This window comes from Dipodomys spectabilis, unplaced genomic scaffold, assembly GCF_019054845.1.
Source record: "Dipodomys spectabilis isolate Male_0828 unplaced genomic scaffold, ASM1905484v1 ptg000233l, whole genome shotgun sequence".
Lineage (NCBI taxonomy): Eukaryota > Metazoa > Chordata > Mammalia > Rodentia > Heteromyidae > Dipodomys > Dipodomys spectabilis.
In genome coordinates this window covers 4,752,940-4,770,137 of record NW_024870910.1, presented here as the reverse complement: position 1 = coordinate 4,770,137, position 17,198 = coordinate 4,752,940, and the positions used below count along the sequence as shown (strand labels likewise).

Sequence of the window (17,198 nt, the reverse complement as noted above, 5' to 3'; positions counted from 1 at the left end):
GCCACAAGCCCCTCCTACCTGAGTTGTTCTGCCCTGTTAACAGCACAGGTAGGAGCCAGTGGGAGAGCTGGATTTCTCCATCCCATTGTGTAGAATGAGAATGGCTCACGAGGGATTTTCAGTGACTGGGTGCCACAGACATGAGACAGGAGCTGAGGCTTTATCTGTGTGTTGGGGCGGCCAGGGTGGGGAGGAACTGTGCCTGAGCTCTTGGTGGTTTGTTTACCCTCATCCACTAACCAGGCCATGGGTGGCGGTGGGTGCTTCTCTCCCTTTTTTGTTGAAGATTCTGCCAGTGGAGACAGACAAGAAGCCTCAGGGAAAGCAGTTGCAGAACCGAGCTGACTACCTGCTCAAGCTGCTCAGGAGGGGCCTGGAGAAGAAGGAGGCAGTGACGAGCGGAGAGGAGGTGCGTGGCTCCTTTGGGGGACGAGGCTCCAACCCTACAGAGCTAGCTGGGCAGAGATGTCCTTTCTGATACTGTGACTTCCTGATCTGAGAGTCCATCATGATGGTTTGCCTAGGAGTTATAAAAATGCTCACTTAGTGATCACTTCTACACCTTGGCATCTTTCTCACAAACCTAGCGCCTCAAATACCACTTAAAAAATAATCCTGAAAGAAAAATGTCTCTAGTGAGAATGCCTTGAGTCCAGGCCCTCCATCCCAGTACTGCACTAGTCCAGTACTGTACTGTGCTGTTCCCTCTCCTGCTCACTTATTTGGTCACCTGGGGTCCAACCACTGCACTAAATGTCCTTGAATTTGCTTATTGCTGTATCTAAGGGACCGCTCGTGATCACTGATCATGGGATAAACAGCTAAGACAGTGTTAATTTCAGAAACCAAGCTTCAATCATGACAACCTGATAACTCACAGAAAAACACCAAGATTCTAAGGAATTCACCTGAATAATTTCTCTTTTGATTTCCCTATCGACATTTTAGTCAGGCCTAGAAAGACGTGAAGTCAGTCACATTGGAGCCACTAAGTAAGGCATTCCTTAGGTGCTCTTTTATTTATTTATTTTGCTAGTCCTGGGATTTGAACTCAGGTCTTGGGCACTGTCCTGAGCTTCTTTTTTGCTCAAGGCTAGCACTCTTATCTACCACTTGAGCCACAGCACCACTCTTGGCTTTTTCTGTTTGTGGGGTACTGAGGAATTGAAACCAGGGCTTCATTCATGCTAGGCAAGCACTCTACAACTAAACCACATTCCCAGTCCTTAACCGCTCTTTTAGCTGTGACACTGAATTAGGGGAAATCACTGTGCTTTACGTGTGACAGTGTAAGCTCACCACATCATTCTATAGGTGTGCTAGAGTATAGTACGAGATCATCTATATACTTGTTTTACATTATTGTGTCATATGTGGTTATGTAGATAAACAGTACTTTTACCTTTTCCTTACTTGTAGATATAGCTTGTTCCCAGATTTTTTTAGTATATTATTTTAAATTGTCTTTGTGCAGAAGATGTTTTACCTCTTTCTCATAATTTTATCTTTAGGATGAATTCCAAGTATAGAATCAATAGATTCAAAGCAATATAGATTTCCTTAATTGCTACACATGTGTATATTACATATGTATGTTTAGCTTATGGATTTTGTGTCCAGACTATTGATTATGCTCTTCATTTCCTTAAATTTCCTTGTTTGCTTATGGCTGCTGTTGCATGAAAGGATCAGAACATTCAGTCATGCTTCTGAGGAGCTTGATCTATACCTTTTTACTTTTTCTTTCCAGGCCAAGTTAAAGCGGAAGCCTCGAGTAAAGAAGGAAAACAAAGCGCCTAGGCTGAAAGATGAGCACGGACTTGAATTTTCATCTCCTCGGCACTCGGATAACCCATCAGAAGAGGGAGAGGTAAAGGTATGAGCTTGAATTTCATTTGAGGCTGGTGTTGGTTGTCTTTAAGTTCTACTTATCGTGTCAGCTTATCAAAATCATTTGATATGTTTGGTTTACAGGTAGCATAGACAAAATACAAATAAACTATATGTATCTTCGCTTAGTCTGTCAGAAGAATAAAGCTGCATTTAAGCTAGCAGTTAGAGCTGTGAAAGCCAAATGCCAGTTGATTGGCTCATTGAAATGAGCGGGTGTGATGTGGATTGGTTTACCAGGGAGGGAGCTCACATCTGATGTGAAGCAGGGAGCTACGTATGACACAGCTAGTTCTTCCTAGATCCAAGCAAAGCAGGACCCACTTTTCTGTGGGTTAGTAGGTCCAAGTCCTGCCAGTTAGTAACCTCTAGTCTGAGTAAAGTAAAAAGTACATTGGTTTTACTCACATGCCCTTTCAGTGAGTGCTAACACTATGGGATTTTATTCTGTCATTTTGGGGAGCTGGAACTGCCATGAATTTGTTTATATCCATAAATTCACATATTAGCAACCTCACCAATGACTAACTGGTTGTGGATAAGTATACAATTAATCTCTCTAGCCCTCAGTTTTTCTGTCTCAGAAATAGGAATAGTGTCTTTTTTTTTTTTTTTGGTGGGAAATAGAGCTGGGGTTCAACTCAGGGCCTCACACATTCTAGAGCTGCACTCCAGCCCAGTGATGCCTGTCTTATGGGTTACTAGAGTGAGACTTGATGAGAGGATGTGAGTTGGGTGTGTTTGTCCATATTGGCCTAGCTGTGTGACCGGGGAGTGGAGAATTACGCAAGTGAGCACTCTAAGGTCTCGATGGATTCGTACTCACTCCAGGCAGTGATGAGCCTCTGTGGGCACTGCACGTACAGAGTTTGTGAACCAGCAAATACAAAGTTTGTGGCAAAAGTTCATAGCTCCATTGGTTTCTTAGGACGATGGCTTAGAGAAAAGTCCAATGAAAAAAAAACAGAAGAAGAAAGAGAACAAGGAGAACAAGGAGAAACAGCTGAGCTCACGGAAAGACAAAGAAGGGGACAAGGAAAAGAAGAAGTCAAAAGAGAAGAAAGAGAAGGTACTGATGCCCGTCTGTGGATGGAGATGCCCACGCCCTTTGTACTTCCTGTTTAGATTTTAAAACAGAACGGGGTATGACGGCTGCAGAATGATTATCTTTTTTTGAAGGGGGAAATACTGGGGTTTTGAACTCAAGGTTTCATTCTTGCCATTTGACTCATGCCCCTTAGCCCTTGTTTTTGCTTTTTTAAAGTTTTTTTCCCCCCCTGGTTTCATATTTTTGTCCAGAGCCAGCCTCAGACATTGATTTTGCCCATCTGTGGCCTCTCATGTAGCTGGAATGAAAGATACGTGCCACTGTACTCAGCTTAAAGATTAAGATGAGTCTCACTACCTTTTTGGGCAGGCTTGCCACGAACTGTGAGACACCAGGCCTGGCAATAATTGTCTTTTTCTTAGTGTATATAAGAAGGAGGGGTTTCAGAAGAATGCTTGTGTAAGCGCTGGCTTGCAGTGAGTGCGACTTGTGAACGTTTGGGAATTTGTTTGCTTTGGAAGGTCTTTGCTTGATCTTTCATTACATAAATGGCCCAGATTTGGAGTGAGAGGTTGTGATTTACAGGGGATGCTTAGAATATCTTCTTTGATTCATGTTAGAACAGCACAGTGCACACATGGGATTTGGGTATGGGAGAGGTTCATATGGTCAAATAGTATAAGAGTTTATTGGAAAAGATGTTGATAAAAAGTACTGTGTAATGTCCATGTAGGAATTTTATCAAGTTCTTTCCAGAATAGGTTCAGTATAGCATGTATTCTTGCCTACATTTTGGGGAAAGAAATCTTGGTATTACTGCTACAACACACTGATAACTGCTATAATTCTATGTAGTCATAACTTGCAATTTCCGTGTGTGTGTGTGTGTGTGTGTGTGTGTGTGTGTGTGTGTGTGTGTGTGCGTGTGTGTGCGTGTGTGTGTCTCCATAGGGCCTGAACTCGGCCTGAACAATGTCCCTCAGCTCTTCAGCTCAAGGCTAGCGCTCTACCACTTGAGCCACAGTGCCACTTTTGGCCTTTTCTGCTTATGTGGTGCTGAGGACTCGAATCCAGGGCCTCATGCATGTGAGGCAAGCACTCTGCCACTGAGCCACCTTCCCAGCCCCAGCTCTCCTTTTTTTTTTTTTTTTTTTTTTGCCAGTCCTGGGCTTGAACTCTGGGCCTGGGCACTGCCCCTGAGCTCTTCAGCTCAAGGCGAGCACTCTACCACTTGAGCCACAGTGCCACTTCTGGCTTTTTCTGCTTATGTGGTGCTGAGGAGTTGGACCCAGGGCCTCATGCATGCAAGGCAAGCGCTCTATCACTGAGCCACCTTCCTAGCCCGTAGCTCTCCATTTCTTGATGAGTACCTTTGGAATTTTTCTCATGCATATAAGTACAAGTATAAAATAAAATCAGATGTTTTGATTAGCTTTTTTTCATCACTAAGCAGCAAGACACAAGTGACAAGTAACAACTGAATTAACAAGTGTTAAAATCATGTTTTTCCTGAGGGGCACGTACATACATACAAACTGAGCTGATGAAATGGAAGCTATAATTATGTACCTTCCAAGGTAGAAATGGGAATGGGATGTGACTAAGCTGTTACTAATCTTGGAGTTCAGTGTAAACGAAGGCCTTCCTATGTACTCATGGTAGGAGTGCACTAGGTAAGAAATCAGGTTGCACAAATGACAATGACTCCTTGGAACTTCCTTTCTTTAAAGCCTAAAGGTGGTGATGCCAAATCTTCAAATAAATCAAAGCGATCTCAGGGTCCTGTCCACATCACAGCAGGGAGTGAGCCTGTCCCTATTGGAGAGGATGAGGATGATGACCTGGACCAGGAGACGTTCAGCATCGTAAGTCCTGAAGCTGCGTCTGAGCCACTGTGCATGCACATTGCTGCAGAGGTGCAGCCAGAGCTTCAGTGGACAAAACGGCTGCTTTATTACTCTGCAGACACATTGCTTATAAGGAACTCATTTGGCAGTAAGACCCACCTGCTTACCTTCCTTTCTCCCTCCTTCCCCCTCCATTTCTCTCTTCCTCTTGTTGGTTGTGCTATGGTTTGAATTCAGGCTCCCCGCCCCCCCCCCCCCCCCCCCCCTTGCTAGGCAGGTGCTTTATCACTTGAGCCACACCCCCTAAGCCCTTTGTTCTTTTATTTTTCAGATAGGTCTGCTTTTTATTTTTGTTGGGGGCTAGCTTTGGACTAAGATTCTATCTATGCCTCCTGTGTAACTAGGATTACAGGTGTGAGGAAGTTTAGGGACTGGTTTTCATATCTGTATTCCCAGTCAGAAAGTCTGTAGGGACCCTTGGGCATTTGTGGAAAGAGCTAGCTCTGATGGGATGTCTTCTGTGTGCTAACCTTTGGGGTTAGGAGACTGAGTAGTGGAGGACTGTTACAATCCTTGTAGACCTTACATTTGAGTGGGGAGGTGGCTAACCACACAGGATGGGGGGGGGGGGGGCCTAGCGCTTCTGCATTTGGAGAGTAGGACTGTGTAGATCTCATGAGAGATGGAAGGAAGGCTTAAGGAAGTGAGTGAGGTTTGAAGGAGGAATGAAAGACAACAGGAAGAGGTGGGAGGGCCAGAACCAGGCCAGGCAACAGCTTGCGCATGTGACAGGCCGCCGTGGCTGCAGTGAGGACCAGCTGGCAGGTGCATCTACCATTTTAGGTCCTGTTGACTCTTAAAAACAGCTGTAGAGGGGCTGGGAAGGTGGCTCAGTGGTAGAGCACTTGCCTTGCATGCACGAGGCCCTGAGTTCGATTCCTCAGCACCACATAAGCAAAAAGAAAAAAAGCCAGAAGTGGCGCTGTGGCTCAAGTGGTAGAGCACTAGCCATGAGCTGAAGAGCTGAGGGACAGTGCCCAGGCCCAGAGTTTGGGCCCCACGACTGGACCCAAAAAAAAAAAAAAAAAAAAAAAAACAGCTGTAGAGATTTCTCTTTCTAGCAGTGATTTGGAGTGCATTGGCGTGCCCCACCCTCCCCTACCCCATTCTCAAAAGTGGGTAATAATTTCTGAGTCATACACCTTGCCATTCTAGGGGTGTATGAAATACTTGTGGTGTGGTTGAACATTTATTTTCATATTTACCAGGCATTCATGTTTCTAGTGAATTGCCTATTTCTTATCTTTGCTTATTTGGGGGTAACTTACCATATCCACAGGAATCTTTTACATATTCTTCATTATTACATTCCATTGACAAGTATCTTCCAGTTAGTTGTCATGTTATTTTGATTTCTTTATTAAAATTGAAATTTAAGCTGGCTGCTGGTGGGTCATGCCTCTAACTATTCAGGATCCTGAGATCTGGAGGATTGTGGTTTGAGACCAGCCCAGGCAGAAAGGTCTGAGGGACCCCATCTCCAAAATAACAAGCACAAAAGCTGCACTAGAGACACAGTGGTAGAGTACCAGCTGAGTGAGCAAGCTGAGCATGTGCAAAGCCCTGAGTTAATAAGTACTGAAATTGCTTAGATTTTAAAGAACTGGACAGTTGTGAGAATTACCACAAAATGAAAGAAGTTTGTAGGGCTTTCATTATTGCAGAATTTCATGATCCCGTGTCATAGTTGAATGGGCTAGATATCCAGTGGGTCATAACTGTGTCCTAGTTTTATTGTCTGGGGAGATTATCTTCCCTGATTCCCTTTGAGTTGTGCTTCTTTTGCCCTATTTCATAGCAATGATCTTTTTTCTGTTACAGCATTCTAAATGTTTTCATACTTCTGTTTCCTGTCATGCATATTGGAAACTTTCCTCAAATGGTGTCTGTTCAAATTTAAGAGCAGGAGACTACACAGCTGATGAGAAATCAGAGCATGTGGAGCTGGCTTTGTGGGCTTCTACTGTGGGGCTGGGCTCCAGGGAGTCCGAGTCTGCATCTTTTGGTGCTTCCCTAGGGTGGTTGGGTTTGGTGAAGAACTCCATGGAGTATGCTTGCGTTGGGTCCTGTTTTGACGACGGCATACTTCCTCTCACCTCTGCCTGGGTAGCCATCCCGGAGGGCTTTCTTTTTCCTGGCCACAGGACAAGCTTTTATACCTGTTGCATGCAGAGTCAGAGGTTGAGTCACTGGTGAGCCTGGGTATCTGTTACTTCTCAAGCCATCTGTAAGCCAGTCCTCACCCAACTTCCAGGAATACTGGCCGTGGGGGACCTTGCAGTGTACACCATGGTGGGGGGGGGGGGGTGATTATCTGCTGACCGCATCGCCAGCTTAGCATCTCATTCTCTTAGTCCTGTTAAATTACTTCCCATGCTGCTGTGTTTGAGGCAGTGATTTTTCTCTCTTGTTTTCTCTTTCTTTATGGGCGTATGTATTTTAAAGACAATCTTTTTACTCAGGTTGTTCTAGTGGCATTGAAAAGGGAAAATAAAAGATTATTGGGTTCAATTTACCATCTTTGTATAGAAGTCCTTTTCTTACTGTAAATATTTTAATCTGCATTTCTGGATAGTTGGTGAAGGTTTTCAGATGAGGACTGTGACATTGCTTCTTGTTGGATTTTCAGAATGGCCTCTAGAGGCCTCACCCAGAGAGGAGGTTTAGAGAGGTTAGGTAAAAGTCACCATGTAACGCTAGTAATGGTGTTGCATTGGCACTTGCAGCCTAGGATTTTCTGATGAATGTGCTACTCGCTTCCTCTGCTGTCATCTGCTCATCCCGTAGCAATTATTGGCATGCAGGTGGCTGCCTTTTCTCAGATCGTGGGAGTTTGGGAGTAGTAGGTGGAAAAGAAGACTTCTTTCCTGCACGTGCCTTATGTCTCTACTCTGTTGGCCTTGTTGCAGTGTAAGGAGAGAATGAGGCCCGTGAAAAAGGCCCTGAAAGAGCTGGACAAACCCGACAAGGGGCTCAATGTGCAGGAGCAGCTGGAACACACCCGGAGCTGCCTGCTCAAAATTGGAGACCGGATAGCCGAGTGCCTTAAAGCTTACTCAGACCAGGAGCACATCAAACTATGGAGGAGGTAACCACCTGTGGCCTGGAGTTCGCCTAGTTTGACTCATCATGGTGAATGGGTAGCTTCTATTCTTGTGTGATAAGCGGTATGGCATGGCCCAGCACAATTCATCCATTGCCCACATACCTGTAGGCATTGCTTCCTCTGCACAGAATTGCCCGCCCCACCAAGACCAGCCTTTTGAAAGCAGAAGATGGTGTTCTCAGTGTAAGATACAAGAGAAAGCGATGGTGGATGGCCTCCCAGAATATTGACTTGTTGTACATGGTAGAAATCATCTAGTGTGGACTGGATACACGGCTCAAGTAGTAGAGCGCCAGCCTGGCAAGAAGGAGGCTCTTGAGTTCAAACCCCAGTACTGTTCCCCTTCCCCTAAGAAACAAACTATCCAGTGTAACTACTGTTACATTCATTTCAGGTAGATACTCACATAAGATAGCTTCTACAAGTAATTGATTGGTTCTGTATTGAAACAGGCACTGGAGCAGAGGTTTTAAAACAACAACTATCCGCACTCTGTTTTGACCTTGCTTTAGTCATTAAAAAAGTTGAGCAGTAATTTGGACTAATACACTTACTTTAGAAATTTAGCTTGTGAGGCATTATAGCTTATCAGTACTCATCTAAAAGTAGGTTGAATTTCTCTTGCCAGAAGTGTTTTGGATTTTGAAATATTTGTATACAAATACTTCTGTATATAAGATCTTGACATCTTAGCACTTATGTTTAGTATACACCATCTACAGATAGCTGGAAGGTAATTTTATAGTACTTTGAGTGCATCTGAGGCGAGGTCTTGATACACACCCCAGACTGGTGTGGGGTGGTGAGCCTCCTGTCCAGCCTCCCGGGTGCTGGGGTTGCAGGCCTCTACCGCCACTCCTAGCTCTCACAGTTAATGCACGTACCTTTGTAGTCCAGTTTTGCCGAGATTATTGCTGAGTGAAAAGCTGAGTTAGGATGCATTTTTAGTTAGTCATGATGCTGTCCACAGGCGTTCACTAACCTTACAAATGTTGTATCTCTTCCCCTTAGCACCTTTAGCAACTTCTTCTGTAGCCAGTGCATCTGACTTCCTTTTCACTAGGTCATCCTAGGATGTGAGCCTTTGGCTGAATACCCCAGGCCCTGTGGCCTTGGCCAGCAAGAGTTCATCATAGAGTCCTTGTTCATTACAAGTTTAGTGCCATGTGTGGTACAGAGTGTGTTAGGTCCGTGTGTCCGGCCTTCAGGATGATAACAGGGTTGTGGGGGGGTGGGGAGGGGGAGGGGTGGGAGGGAAGCAGGGCTACAAGAGAAGACCAGATGGATCCAGCCTGACCTGGGAGGTAGCAGTGCGGATGGATGTGTAGTGTGCAAGTGGGTGGGGCGTGGGGGCCAGACTGCAGCCAGACACCATTGATGCCACACAGGAGTTCTACTGCTGACAGTCCTACCTAAGAGCCTTCAGTCCTCCTCCTGATATCAGATATCAGATGCTTTTCTGATGTGGAGACTTAGAGCAAGCCCGTCCCTTAAGTTTTCCGCACTCGAGATGGAGTAGACCATTGGTATTGGCAGGCACATGGCTCTAAGGAGACGTCATGGAGGAAAATCGACGCATGCGCAGGCTGCCTGGAGTTCTGTGTGATCCAGTTCCACTAACTGCACCCTGCCTTTCAGCAGATCTTTCAGCAGATCACTGTATGGCCTCAGTCAAGCACATTCACTTCTATCTTGCTTTCTGGGTATCATTTGCTTTTTGGAGGCAGATTTTCACGAAATTAAGGACCATAAAAAACTCAGCAGGTCAACAGTGGTTTAAATACAACTAACAACATGGGACTGCCTGAGTTGGTCTGTATCCACTAACTTGTGTACTGTTTGTGTGAGAATTAGAAATCTTTGTTTATGAATGACTATTATTTACTGTGCTTGGTCAGGATCACATGTGTTCAATCTAAGGTCATTGCATAATATTCCATGGCAAAATAAAATAGCTTTCTATCAATAAAAAGTATAAACAGGACCAAGCACCAGTGGCTCACATTTGTAACCCTAGCTACTCACAAGGCTGAGATCTGAGGATTGCGGTTCAAAGACAGTCAGGGCAGGAAAGTCCATGAGACTCATCTCTGACTGCCAGAAAATGGAAGTGGAGTTGTGGCTCCAAATGTTAGAGTGCTATCCTTGAGCGAAAAAGCTCAGGGACAATGCCCAGGCCCTGAGTTCAGGCTCCATGACCAACACTCTCCTCCCCACGCCCCCAAAGAAAAAGAGCATAAAAAGGTTTTTAAAAGTTCTTTCATTTACTAGTAATATTAATTTTTGTTTTTTAGGAACCTATGGATTTTTGTTTCCAAGTTTACAGAATTTGATGCTCAAAAACTCCATAAGTTATACAAGATGGCTCATAAGAAAAGATCTCAAGAAGAGGAGGTAATACACATTTCATCCTAATTCATGTAAACAAAAAAGAATTCCACAGAAAATTGCTTTGTTTCCGGGGAGATGGGTCAGGTCTCACAGCGTTGGTGTGCTGGAAGGAGTCCTGGCATTTTGTTCTTGATTTGCACATGGGAGCAGCTGTCCAAGCGGGTGGCAAAGGCTCCCACGGGTCACGGGTCTGCGGCCTGCACACATTACAGTGTGGTCTTCCACTGCGTTAGCTGCAGTTTCTTAGCACCCTCCACCCACAGACAGGCAGTACAGTGCAGCCAGACAGTGCTGTGAGACCTGACAAGAAGCTGGTGTCCTCAAGCCACTAACTTACCACATGTGCAATGGTAGCTGGTAAGTAACTGTGGCTCCTCATAGGCAACAAGATCATGGACAGAAAATCCTTTTCCGGGCCATGCACTTGGTGTCCTGCTTTATTGGACTCTTAGAAGAAAGGTTTAACAGAAAGTTAACTATGAAAATGTACACGATCCAACTTTTTCTTCATAGCGAAGCGCAGGCCTTTTGGAGAGGTGACCTGGATTTCTCTGCCTCAGTGTAAACTTACCCATGTTTGGCTTCTCACATGATATCCCCTTGTGTTACTGCTACCTTGTATTCCCGTTTGAGTCTATTGCCTGTTGTCATCTCTGCACATTTCACCTATCACGAGATGCATGAAGGGAGGAGACAGTCATCCTAGCTGCTCAGAAAGCTGACATGTGAGAAGAGTCGTGGTTCAATGCCAGCCCAGGCAGAAAAGTCTTAAGATTCGTCTTCATTCCCAGCTACCCGGGCTAGAGGTGTGGCTCAAGTGGTAGGCCTCTGAGCAGGCAGCTCGAGGGTGAGGCCCCTGAGGTGAAAACCAAAAGATAAAGTCTAGTTTCTCTAATAGTCCTGTAGCCCTTGGGTGTGTCTACACCATCTACTGTCGGTGTTAGCTTTTGTCTATCTGTTGCTCAAGAAGGTGAGCTTTGCTTGTTGTCTCTACTTGGATGACTCAGCTGCTTCCCCTCCAAAGAGGGGTCCCAGTTGCTCACTTAAAAAAGATGCGTCAGGGCCCCGAGTTGCCGACCCTCTATGGATCAGAGTGGGCTGAGGTGACCTGGCTTCTGCTGTGGAGTCAGTGTTGTGGTGCTGCAAGCCTGCATGTGCCTCTTGCCCGAATCAGCAGTGGGGGAAGTCTGAACGGTTTGGCCACTTTGACTGTGTGTGCGCTCCCTGCTGACAGGGAGGGCCTTCAGGAGGGCTCGTGGTAGGAAGCTGACGCATGTCTAGTGCTCTGCTGGCCTGGGAAATGATGCTTGCAAGTTGTTGATGACTGAATTCACACGGAAGATTCTGTCTCTTGAACACAGGAATAATCTGATATTGCCGAGTCTCAGTACAGTCAGGGTAAGGGCCACCTGATTATTCGAAGCTAGTGTGATCTGATAACAGGGACCAGTGATGACCTCTTGGTGGGAGTGTACCTTGTCACCACCATCCTGGGCTCTTAGTGGAGGTGTACTTTGTCACAACCAAAATAGGAGCAAACATTTGACAAAGACTAGAATGCACAATTTGGCTCTTAAGAATTCCACTTCAGGGGAAAATTAAGGTTTTAAACATGTCTATCTTGGCAGTGATCTGGAAGCCCAACGTGAGATAGGTTAGCTAGATTGTGACATTTATATTGGAGAGTACGACTCAACCATTAAATATGATACTGTACAAATAAATATTTCACATGGGAAGATGTTCAGAACCTTAAGTGCAAATATGAAATACCAAGACAATACAGAGTACCAAATGATTACTTGTTTAGGTCTCTATATTAAAAAAGACATGGCATTTTTTGGGAAAGAAGTTTTTAATTGAAAAGTTGAAGAAAAAGGGAAATACTTAGAAGTGACAAACTTTATTCCACTCCTGGGAATTAAGCCTGGAAGCTTGAGCTGTTTTGGCTTCTCTTTACAGGAGCAAAAGAAGAAAGATGACATGATTGGTGGGAAGAAACCATTTCGCCCAGAGGCTTCAGGCTCAAGCCGGGATTCTCTGCTGTCTCAGTCCCACACCTCGCATGGCCTTCACCCCCAGAAGCCTCATATACCCAGCTCTCATGGCCCACAGATGCATGGACACCCAAGAGATAACTACAGTCACCCCAACAAGAGGCACTTCAGTAACGCAGGTAGGCTGCTGGGTGAGTTCTTAAAGAAGTGCCACCGCCCCAGTTGCTTACTGTCCAAAGACTGCAGCAGGACCTTCGTGTGTGTTCTTCTCTAAGACTGCTGTCCTCTTATTTGCTTAGTGAGACAAAGCATAAAATACATTATTGGTAGAAAAATGTAAGTTTGCCCTGCCATTATAGAGAGGAGTGTTTATAAATTTCATTTACTTTATGACAAAATTAAAAATAGGATGGCCGCATGACCCAGCAATCCCAAACTGAGTGCATGGGTGTGTATATACATATATACACACATCCATAGGAGCTAAAATTCATTTGTGCAAGAGATTCTTGTATTCATATTTATTCATCAACCTTAGTGTTTATCAGCAAATGAATGGAATTAGCAAGTGTGGCACATGGCCATGAAGAAATCTGTTCAGAAAGAAATCCTGCCATTTGGAGCAACACAGATGAGCCCAGGGTTATGCTAAGAAGCCAAAAGGCAAGTTCTGTGTGATCTAGTTGACATCGACTCCTAGAGTTGAACTCACAGAGCTAGAGTAGGACGTGGTCAGCAGGGACTGCACGCCCGGAGTGGAGTTGGAAGAAATGTTGCTCAAATGTACCAACTTCTAGTTAGAGTCGGAGGAGAGGCAGGCTCAACAGATTGGTGGCTCATTGTGACTATAGTCATTCACATCATATGACATCCTTGAAGAAGCGCCGACTTTGAATGTTATTACTACAAAAATAGGCTTATGAAGCATTGTACTTATCAGCTCAGTTTAGCTCTTCTGTAGTTTAAAACACATATCATATATGTGTGTGTGTATATATATATGTGTAAATATATACATATAAAACTATTTTTTAATTAAAACTTTTAACTGCACTCTTGAAAGAGCTGAAAAAATGAGTATTAATTAGAAGAAAAAAGTAAAAATTAAAACTCAATGAGTCTAGGTACTGTATATTTATATTTGTATGTATATATGGGTTCTGGGGCTTGAAATCAGGGCCTGGACGCTGTCCCTGAGCTTTTAGGCTAAAGGCTCGTGCTCTACCACCTAAGCCATAGCTCTGCTTAAGGTGTGTGTGTGTGTGTGTGTGTGTGTGTGTGTGTAAGTATGATATACTGGAGCTTGAACTCAGGGTCTGGGTTCAGTTGTTTAGCTTTTCTGTTTCCGCCCCCAGTCCTGAAGCTTAAACTTGGGGCCTGGGCACTGTCCCTGAGCTTCTTTTGCTCAAGGCTAGCACTCTACTACTTGAGCCAGAGTGCCACTTGTGGCTTATTCTGTTTCTGTGGTGCCCAGGGCTTCATGCATGCTTAGTCAAGCACTCTGCCACTGGGCCCCATTCCCAGTCCCTCTTTCAGCTAAGGTTGGTGCTCTCTCACTTGAGCTACAGTTCTACTTCCAGCTTTTTGGTGGTTAATTGGAGATGAAGAGTCTTACGGATTTGTCTGCCCATGCTGGCTTTGAACCTTGATCCTCAGATCTCAGTCTCCTAAGTAGCTGAGATTACAGGCAGGCACCATTGGTACCTGGTTTCTGCTAGGTTTCTGATGGAGATTCTGTCCCAGGCCTCCTTTACCTGCTGATGGCTTACAGCAGTCTTTGATAGTGCTGGTCTCTGCATGCAGCTGTCCCACGCCCACATATCTCCTCCTGCCTTTCTTTGACATGTGACTAGGTAGAGGACCTACCTTAAATCCAAGGTGCTTTCACCTCCAGCTCCTTCACTCCCTCAACAAGGCCCTACTTCCAACGCCATGCCCACGGCTCCCTGGTGGCCATGTGTTCAGCTCATGGCAGCCTCCTTCCTGGACTTGCAGTGTCCCCATCCTTTCTGAGTCCAGTGTGAGCCTTTCCTTGGAGAACAGGGAGGCCACAGGACTTACGCAGCTTCTAAGTCCACAGACAGAGGAAGCACAGAAGGCGGACGGCAGACCAGGTCCCTTTCTAAGCTTCTACAATGAGTGCTGTGGCCTGAGGAAGAGCAGTTGCTTATAGTCTGGAGAGTTTCGGGAACCAGGCCCACATACGGCTCAGCAGGTACAGTCAGCGCCCGGCATGTGGACCTTGCAGTGCTGAATCTCAGCAGTCGTGTTTTCCAGCTTGCTGTTTGTTTTGGTATTTGAGTGAAACCTCATGTCACGGGCCTGCGCAGATAAGAGCAGAGAAGTGGATGTGGAAGATGAAGAGCAGTTGGTTTCAGGAGGGAGACACAGTAGATTTTCTTTTTGTCTGAGGAATTGGTGGAGGGGTTCACATATTAGTGGTGTGTTAGCCAGAGTAAGAGTATCAGGAGGAGGCCTGTTGAGACTACCAGTGGGATTCAGCTGTTGCTCGTCCTGAGGTCATTCCTGCCTCTCTGCAGACCGAGGAGACTGGCAGAGGGAAAGGAAGTTTAGTTACGGTGGCGGCAGCAGCAACCCTCCGTGGGGCGGCGACCGGCACCATCCGTATGAGCAGCACTGGCACAAAGACCACCATTACGGGGACCGGCGGCACGTGGACGCCCACCGTTCCGGAAGCTACCGCCCCAACAGCCTGTCCAGAAAGAGACCGTATGACCAGTACAGCAGCGACCGAGAACACCGGGGCCACAGAGATTACTACGACAGGTGTGTGCCCGGGGCAAACAAGTGAATTTGCCCACTAGATGCTTCGTGAAGAGCGTCATGTGCCATTCGCACTCCTGATGCTCAGCAGACATGTCTGCCAGCAAGGAAGTCCGTGTGTGCGCGCGCGCGTGTGTGTGTGTATGTGTGTGTGTGTGTGTTGGTATAAGGACGTCAGGCTCTCAATATTCTTCACATTGAGTCAGTTTAAAAAGATGATTTTGTGAGCCTTTTGTTTGCTGTTGAATATCTAGTTTGCAAATAGTTGATTGGGTGTGGAAGCGTTTGGAGGTGCTGTGCTTCCCGCAGGGAGAAGGCGACTAACGATGTTTCAGCACAGGCTGCGACGCTGCAGTGTGACGCATCCTCCGTCATTCCTAGCGAATGTGTCCCGACAAGTGCAGGGAGCGGCTGTTGGGAGTTGCGTGTTGTTTGGCTTCGTGGGCTGTGAGCGTGTGTGCCCGAGCAATGAATGAGTGCTGGAGCAAAGGCGGGCGGCCGTGGGGACTGGCGCCTCTGGTTCTCGGTCAGCTGACGCCGCGTCTCTGTTCCAGGCACCATCATGACTCTAAGCGGAGGAGATCCGACGACTTTAGGCCTCAGAACTACCACCAGCAGGATTTCCGGCGCATGTCTGACCATCGACCCCCCATGGGTTACCACGGCCAGGGACCCTCAGACCACTACCGCTCCTTCCACACAGACAAGCAGGGAGATTATAAACAGCCGCTGCCCCCGCTGTCCCTGGCCGCCTCGGATCCCCGCTCACCCCCTTCTCAGAAATCCCCTCATGACTCCAAGTCGCCCCTGGATCACAGGTCTCCTCTGGAGCGGTCCCTAGAACAGAAGAACAACCCGGATTACAACTGGAACGCTCGGAAAACATAAAGGACGCTCGGGACGGGGAGAGCAGGAGGCGTCAGCACGAGGACATTTTTGGTGTGGTCCTGCCGTGAGGCTGCTGCCTGAGGGTGCTCAGGCCCCCCCTCCATCTGCTCCCGGCCCAGGGGCCTGCACTTTGCCCCGCCCCACTCCAGCCCTCGACTGAGAGTGGCCGGGCTTCTTTGCGCCCTGGCTCTGGGCAGTGGCGGGAAGGATGCGCTGACAGGACCATGCTGCTGACTGGGAGCCGGGGAGGGGATGGGCACATCGGGGTGGGGGGACAAGGGGGAGCAGGTACACCCCTCAAACGTGTTCTTGGGAGAAATGGCACCCCTGGTCTCCTGTGAGCCCCATAGGGCTGGGGCGGGTGGGGTGGGGAGAACAGCTTTTGCCGTGCTCTCTCCCCACTGTGGTGACACTAATTTTCCCGCGTTGTCGGTACATTTCAGAGGTGTGGTCTCGTTGGCCGGGTTCCATTCCCATGCCGGGAAAGGCAGGGCCCCCGGTGGACGTGACCCTCGGGACTGTGGCCCTGTGCTGCTGGACTGGGGCGGGGCTGGGTGGGTCAGTGGGGGGGGGGGGGCGGGAGTCCCTGGTGGATTTCTGGTTCCTGGGGTGGGAAGGAAAGCCACTGGCCTGGGGAAGGGAGTGCGGGCGGCGGGCGGCGGGCGGCAGGCTCCGAGGCCCGGGCGCTCGGGCCGCCGGGGAGCAGGCCTTCGGACGGGAAGCATTGGAGGAGATGACATTTCAGCTGCATCTCCTTCACTTTGCACAACTTGGAGAGGCAGACTGTCCAGAGGCCCGTGTCCCCAGCACCATGGGGACACCTCGCTGCCCGAGAGTGTCAGGATTGAACTCAGTCTCTTTTAGAATAAGGTCAGTAAAGTGTGTAAACCTAACGCCCCTTTCCCCAGTGCAAGGAGCACGCAGGGCTGGGGGCTGGGCCTGGGCGTGGGAGTCAGGTGGGACGCCGGCGGGGGGCCCCTCCGCCCGTCCTCTGGCCTCTGGTGGTATTCGTGTTTCGTAGAGCGTGTCAGTATTGTGAAGGGATCCAAAGCTTTTCTAGATGGAGATGGGGGAACGGACGGACGGGAACAGAGGGCATGGTGTGGGGTGCTTCTTGGTGCCCAGGCTCAGCGCAGACGGACCCCACTGGGCACGTGCAGGGTCCAGCCTCATCCTTGGGCCACACA

At 47.4% G+C, this 17,198-nt stretch overlaps 1 protein-coding gene across 3 annotated transcripts in view; it reads left to right on the top strand.

Moving 5' to 3' along the window:
• The window catches only part of Chd2 (chromodomain helicase DNA binding protein 2), an 80,303-nt gene extending 63,754 nt beyond the window's left edge, over positions 1-16,549 (top strand). For 2 of the 3 annotated variants that reach the window (XM_042698492.1, XM_042698490.1), the window contains 9 exons: positions 287-409; positions 1,751-1,876; positions 2,819-2,959; positions 4,669-4,803; positions 7,755-7,933; positions 10,246-10,345; positions 12,305-12,518; positions 14,880-15,126; positions 15,678-16,549. In XM_042698492.1, coding sequence (XP_042554426.1) covers positions 287-409; positions 1,751-1,876; positions 2,819-2,959; positions 4,669-4,803; positions 7,755-7,933; positions 10,246-10,345; positions 12,305-12,518; positions 14,880-15,126; positions 15,678-16,011 — 1,599 coding nt within the window. In that variant the 3' untranslated portion in view covers positions 16,012-16,549. The remainder of the gene's footprint in view (positions 1-286; positions 410-1,750; positions 1,877-2,818; positions 2,960-4,668; positions 4,804-7,754; positions 7,934-10,245; positions 10,346-12,304; positions 12,519-14,879; positions 15,127-15,677) is intronic. The other variant, XM_042698491.1, reaches the window with a different exon arrangement.
• Positions 16,550-17,198: the final 649 nt, after the last annotated feature.